Raw genomic sequence first — 7141 nt, forward strand, 5'->3', positions numbered from 1 at the left:
GATACCTCCTAGCTGATCAGGGTGGTGGTTGCTGAAGGTTTGAGTGGCAGTGGCAGTCTTAAAAAAAAGACAACAATGAAGTTTGCCACATCAATCCACTCTTCTTTTTACAAAAGATTTCTCTGTAGCATGTGATACTGTTGGATAGCATTTTACCCACACTGAACTTCTTTCAACATTGGAGACAATCCTCTCAAATCCTGCCACTGCTTTATCAACTGCGTTTATGGAATATTCTAAATCCTTTGTTGTCATTTCAGCAATGTTCACAGCATCTTCACCATGAGTGGATTCCATCTCAAGAAACCACTTTCTGTGCTCATCCATAAGCAAAGATGACGGACAGATGAACGTTGCAACTAGATGGCTACATGAATGAGCAACTCCTCATCCATTTAAGTTGCATCGTAAGATTGCAGTAGTTCAGTCACATCCTCAGGCTCCGCTTCTAATTCTCCTTCTCTTACTAGTCCCACAACATCTGCAGTCCCTTCCTCCATTGATGTCTCGACCCTCGAAGTCATCCATGAGGATTGGAATCATCTTCTTCCAAACTCCTATTTGTGCTGACATTTTTACCTCCTCCCATGAATCGTGTTCATAATGGCATCTAGAATGGTGAATCCTTTCCAGAAGGTTTTCAGTTTACTTTTCCAAGATCCTTCAGAGGAAGCACTATTTATGGCAGCTATAGCTTTACAAACTGTATTTCCTAAATCGTAAGACTTGAAATTAATCCTTGATCCTGCGGAACGGATGTTGTGTTAGCAGGCAGGAAAACAACATGCACCTCCTTGTACATCTCCAGCAGAGCTCGTGGGCAACCAGGTACACTATCAATGAGCAGTAATATTTTGCAAATAACCTTTTTTTCTGAGCAATCGATCTCGGGGGGTGGGGTGGTTAAAATATTCAGTAAACCAGGCTGTAAATAGACATGTTGTCATCTAGGCTTTGTTGTTCCATTTAGAGAGCACAGGCAGAGATTCAGCATCCCTCTTCAGCGCCCTAGGATTTCCACAATGGCCAGTGAGCATTGGCCTTAACTTAGCATCACCAGCTGCATTAATTGGCCCCTAGCAAGACAATCAGCCTCTCCATTGAAGGTAGACACTGACTTCTCTCTAGCTATGAAAGTCCTAGATGGCATCTTCTTCCCATAGAAGACCCTTTCATCTATAATGAAAACATGTCAGTCTGGCCACGTTCATCAATTATCTCAGCTAGGTCTTCTGGATGACTTGCTGTGGCTTCTCCATCAGCTGTTGCTGCTTCACCTTGCAACTGTGTCATGGAGACAACTTCTTTCCTTCAACCTCATCAGTCAACTTCTGCTAGCCTCCAGCTTTTCTTCTGTGGCTTCCTCACCTCTCTCAGCCTTCACAGAATTGAAGTGAGGGCCTTGCTCTGGATTAGGCTTTAGCTTAAGCGAATGTTGTGCTGGTTTGATCTCCTATCCAGACCACTACAACTTTCTCTGTATCAGTAAGAAGGCTGTTTTGCTTTCCTGTCTTTCTATGTTCACTGGAATATCACTTTTAATTTCCTTCAAGAACTTCTCCTTCACATTCACATGACCAACTGTTTGGCGGAAGAGGCCTTTCAACCTATGTCGGCTTTCAACACGCCTTCCTTGCTGAGCTTAGTCATTTCCAGCTTTTGACTTAGAGTGGGATACGTGTGACTCTACCTTTTACTTGAACACTTAGAGGCCACCGTAGGGTTAACTGGCCTAATTTCAATATTGCTGTGTCTAGGAATAGAGAAGGCTGAGAAGAGGCAGCGAGGCTGGGGAATGGGCATGCAGTGGCGCGCTCAGAACACACACATCGTTTATGGATGAAGGCTGCCCCTTACATATGCCTCAGCTGCACCACACATCTCTTCCACATAGGCCACGTTAACATGATTCAAGTATGCCTATGGTTATTTGGTAAAAGTACTCTTTTCTTTGAACAAAGCTGTGTCCTTCTGTCCCACTTTTTTTTTTTTTTTTTTTTTTTTTGAGACGGAGTCTTGCTCTGTCGCCCGGGCTGGAGTGCAGTGGCCGGATCTCAGCTCACTGCAAGCTCCGCCTCCCAGGTTTATGCCATTCTCCTGCCTCAGCCTCCCGAGTAGCTGGGACTACAGGCGCCCGCCACCTCGCCCGGCTAGTTTTTTGTATTTTTTAGTAGAGACGGGGTTTCACCGGGTTAGCCAGGATGGTCTCGATCTCCTGACCTCGTGATCCGCCCGTCTCGGCCTCCCAAAGTGCTGGGATTACAGGCTTGAGCCACCGCGCCCGGCCCTGTCCTACATTTTAATGTCTGGAGGCACGTTTTTCCAGAGGCACTTGAGAATCATGATGCCATGAACACTGCAGTTGACAACCAGGCAAGAGAGGCAAGAATATTCCCCTCTCTAGTCGAGCCTACCCATGCAGCAGGATATGAGGGCAGCCAGCCCTTCTAACCAAGGGTATCTGTGTCCTCGGCCACAGTCACTGAACTTCCTGGTGGGCGAGAGGTGTCCTCGCGGATGGAGCCAGGTGGCCTGCTTGAGCTGCCCAGGACCCTAAGGATACAGCATCACTAATCTTTAAAATAAGCATGACAGGCAAGAACAGTTAGCATTTTCTGGATAAAGACGCGACCCTCCCAGAGCTTGGTGCGGTCGCCCACACTGTGGGTTCTCCTTTTCGCACAAGCCCAGTGTGGCGTCCCCAAGTCATCCATGCTTGCCTGATGCTGGGTTTTGGGACCCCGGCTCCCTAACTAGCCCAGCTGTGCATCCACAATGACGGGGAGTGGGTCCCACGCGGCTCCTCAGAGGCCTCACCCCATCCCAGCTCATACCCTCAGACCCACAAGCACCCCCCAGGGCCACACCCCCCGGAAGCCCTCCATAGTCCACAAATCTGACCTAAATCCTGGTGACTCCTACATTCCAATGGAGTCGTAATCCCTAAAATCGAGGGAGGGCTTTGCTAGGGTGCTTTTTCCCGAGGATTAATCCCTGGAACAACTCTCTGAATAAAATAAAATAAAATATAAAATAAAATAAGATAAAATAAAATAAAATAAAATAAAATAAAATCTGGCTGCATGGTCAGTAACCTGGGCAAACCTCTCTTGGAGATACACAATACGCCATAATTTCTAGAAAACCTTGCAGTAGAAAAACCTGTTTCAAATTTCTGACTTTATGAAGTTTAAAACTAAAATAACATTGAATTTCTGGCCTTCGCCATGGATTCATTTCTGCATGGCCAAGATTCCTGACAGTCCCTTTAGTTTTAAATGGAATTCACACCTACAGGAGTAAGAGGTGGATTCAGGTAACTAGAGCTCCTGAGGCCTGAGTGGTGGATTGCCTTTGCTTCTACGCTGAAAGTCACGCAAAGTCTAACTTCCTGGTTTCGTTGATTAAATAATTCATAAGCTGTAGTATATTAAATCAAATCCTATCAACCCTCAAATCCAGCAAGTAAACTGTCCCTTCCGTAACTATTCAAGAAATAACAAATGCCTATGAAAGATAATTGCTTTTAATTTTCTAAATTTTCACTTATGCAACATAAAGGCAGATTTATGTGACCTGATAATGACATTTTTACAAAAAACAATCCCCCCCACCCCAACATCTTGGTCAGTAGTATATAAATATTTACAATGAAAAAATAGGCAAGGAAAAAGGAAATCTTCATTACCCATGTCGATTTCTTTCCAATGCTTATCAGGAACTTTGAAAATAAAATACTCCATTAACTTTTTCTCATCATTCCTATGTACACGCTGCTTTAGCTGATGCATTCACGGTATTTGGGTTGCACTGTGTAAGAGTATTTTTGTTCTCTATCACTCCTACTTTTTTCTATACTATTTTAAAAATCTGAAATAGTAAATTAAATATAAAAATGTAAACTCTGGAAGGAGAGAAAATAAGAATAAATATGTGTAAAGGTAATGCATTAAGATACAAAGGATCTCACAGAGGCTAATATTTTACAACACTCAAAAAAAATAAAATGCTCTATATATGTTCTTAGTTGGGACATTTTGTTTCAATTTAATTTTTGGTTATGTTAACAAAAATTACCTCTAAAGAGGATGTTAAAAAAATAGTAATGACGGTACCATCTTAACTAATGAATATGCTATCACCCTAATTTTTTCTAAAAGAAATGGATTTTTTAAAGTGACAAATATAAAGTATAACATAGAAAGCTTAAGAAGCCTCAGCAAATTATGGTATCTTTTAGCGAAGACTTTTAGAGACAAATGTGAACAGGGCAGCCAGCCTACTTGACTTAGTGATTTACAAATGCATTCGACTCCGATGTGAGAAACACGACGTGGCTTCTCCCACACGCCGCTCGGCTGAAACATGGCGCACTCGTGGGCAGAAGGGCAGGACACCTGCCGCATGCAGGTCCTGGAGGATGTCGATGGGAATTTCGTGTCTAGCGGTGCAATGAACATCATCTGCAGCTCCCTGTGAGGACCGCGAGCTTCACGTGTGGGAGCTACGCCGCCCCCTGGTACCCAGAGACACGCGGAGCCTGGGCTCCCTGGCTTTGTAATGCTCATTGAAGTCCAGCCTGAAGCTAAGAAACCGAAGACTTTCATCAGAGCTGGTCGTCAGTAACACCAAAAACTGCTGCACGATACCCTGAAAAGAAGCAAAAGGAGTGAAATATTGTTTCAGGAAAGAACGACCCACAAATGTATTCCCCAGATCTTTAATCCCCTTTGGGTTGGGTCTGTTTTTCCTTCCAGATCAACAGGGCCTTAGTAAATGCCCACCAGGGCAGGTGTCCAGGGAGCGAGAGCTGCTGGGACCCTGGAGTGCAGATGGCCAGTGCACCTGCATTAGGAACAGACGCCCTTTCACAAGGACAAATTAGGGAAGAATACATTTTATTTGAAAACAACTAACCAATAGGTTTTTTCACTTTGTTCTTAAGTTCCACAAGAATAAGCAAAACAGCAAAGTAACAGATGTTAGAACATTCTATTCTTTTTATTTTGAATGCAGAACTCAGTGCCACACAGTTCATCTTTCACATGACTCACAAAAGAGGATTTCGTCCTAGAGCCCTCGCTGGAGAACAAATTGAGAGCATCGGTCGGGTCTGTGGGTCTAGCTGCTATACGTGAGGCTGCAGCCGCCCTCTTCATGGGCACTGGTGTCATTACCATCCTGTTACTGAAGGGCGTTTGTAAAGATGTGACAGAAGTTTCCCCTAAGTCTGATAAGACGAAAGGACTGGCTGCTTCTATTTCAGGCTGAAAGACTTGCGTACTGAGTACAGGCCCATGCCTGCCCAGTGCCGGAGCCTGCTCCATGCCACCGGGTGCTGACCTGTTCACGGAAGCTACTGGCCTGGAAAGGCCTCATCTGCAGAGAAAAGTCACTGAGGCACCGCGCCCTCACCAAGCTCCACCCAAGTCTTCACCAGCTATCGCTGCCTCTTCCCAGCTTCTGGTCAGAAACACGAATGCCGAAGCTCACAGGCAGGTCTGGGCACAGGCTCTGGTGTGTTGATAAAGAAACTTCACCTCTGATCAGGCAAATACTGTGTGTGTGCGCGCATGAGTGCATGAGTGTGTGTGTGTGTGTGTGTGTGTGTATCACTGCCTTTTTAGGTGAGGGGAGAAGAACACTCCTCAGAAGTTATATTGCCAAAATATAGACAGTGACTTCCTATTTTGTGATGATGTGATGAAATCGAAATACAACGATCTGTGAAACTGACTAAAAGGAAATCTAAGAATATTTCTTCACAGGTTTGAGACTGGATGTTCTTTCCCAGTCAATGGCAGTAACACCCTGCTGTTTCCGGCACCACCACAGAGAGCAGAGACAGACTTCTGCTGTTACAGAAAAGAATCTTCTTTGTAAATCATTACCATTCAGATTTAAGACTGTAATTTGAGTAAAATTGGGATTACAGTAATTAAAATTACTTTTTAAAAATGTATTAACTCCCTCAGGGAAATGTGGAACCATGAACAGGAACATCGTTGTCTCTCTCAGAAATAAGCACAGACAAATCTTCACAATTCCACACTGCTCCCTTGTAGCCACACAAAGGATTTGTCTGTCTGATGTTCGTGAGTTGTATGGACCTAACCATTAGGTGTCCATTTTTAAGAAACAGGAATACATATTGTACAAATAACATGAGTTCAAGAAGGCATCGTGTCCAAACACCATTCAATAGGGATGCCTGTGCACACAACATGACTGCCAGTCACTACCCCCTTTTATGAAACTTCAACAAGAATGCAAAAAGTAGGCCAAGGTCAGAGTAAGACCACTTGTAAAAGGGACAACGTTCCTCCTTAGTTATCTTGAAGAAAAATGAATATTTAAAAAGTATGAGGGCCGGGCATGGTGACTCATGCCTGTAATCCTAGCACTTTGGGAGGCTGAGGCAGGTGGATCACTTGAGGTCAGGAGTTCAAGACCAGTCTGGCCAACATGGTGAAACTCTGTCTCTACTAAAAATATAACAATTAGCCGGGTGTGGTGGTGCCTGCTTGTACTCGGGAGGCTGAGGCAGGAGAATCGTTTGAACCCACGAGGTGGGGGTTGCAGTGAGCCAAGATCACACCACTGCACTGCAGCCTGGGTGACAGAGCGAGACTTGATCTCAAAAAAAAGAAAAAGGTATGAGGACCTGGGTATAGACGCCCACAGAACAGAGCGAGTGAGTCTCACTTTCAATTCTGAACCACACGAAGGCACCAGCACACAAACCCACGATGTCGGAGGGCTGGAGGATTGAGGCTCCACGATTACTGATCAGCGACTAAACACAAATACTTTTCATGACATCTTTTCATCTCTAAGATCACACTGAGAAATGGACGAAATGAGAAACTGGACCCATACATGGAGGCAAAAGCAGAGGTACAGACGTGCAGAGCAGCCGTCCCCAGCCTTCTGGGGTCTACACAATGTCTGCTGGCTGGCCGGCCCCTCACCCAGGCTGGGCAGCTGCCTCAGGGACGGTCCCCATTGGGAGTCACTGAAAAGCCCAAGTGAAGGCTGTAGAGATGCCCCCAGGTCCCCACAGTCCCACCACGGGGGAGCGCAGGGGCCACCCCCGGGTCCCCACAGTCCCACCACGGGGGAGCGCAGGGGCCACCCCCGG

The 7141-nt window shown here is 45.3% G+C and overlaps 1 protein-coding gene across 3 annotated transcripts in view; it reads right to left on the reverse strand.

Moving 5' to 3' along the window:
- Positions 1 to 3504: 3504 nt before the first annotated feature.
- Positions 3505 to 7141, reverse strand: part of TUBGCP3 (tubulin, gamma complex associated protein 3) — a 94900-nt gene continuing 91263 nt past the window's right edge. For all 3 annotated transcript variants that reach the window (XM_011933911.1, XM_011933910.1, XM_011933912.1), the window contains exon 22: positions 3505 to 4650. In XM_011933911.1, the coding sequence (XP_011789301.1) occupies positions 4492 to 4650 (159 nt within the window). In that variant the 3' untranslated portion in view covers positions 3505 to 4491. The remainder of the gene's footprint in view (positions 4651 to 7141) is intronic.

The sequence above is a fragment of the Colobus angolensis genome, unplaced genomic scaffold (assembly GCF_000951035.1).
Source record: "Colobus angolensis palliatus isolate OR3802 unplaced genomic scaffold, Cang.pa_1.0 Scaffold13, whole genome shotgun sequence".
NCBI lineage: Eukaryota > Metazoa > Chordata > Mammalia > Primates > Cercopithecidae > Colobus > Colobus angolensis.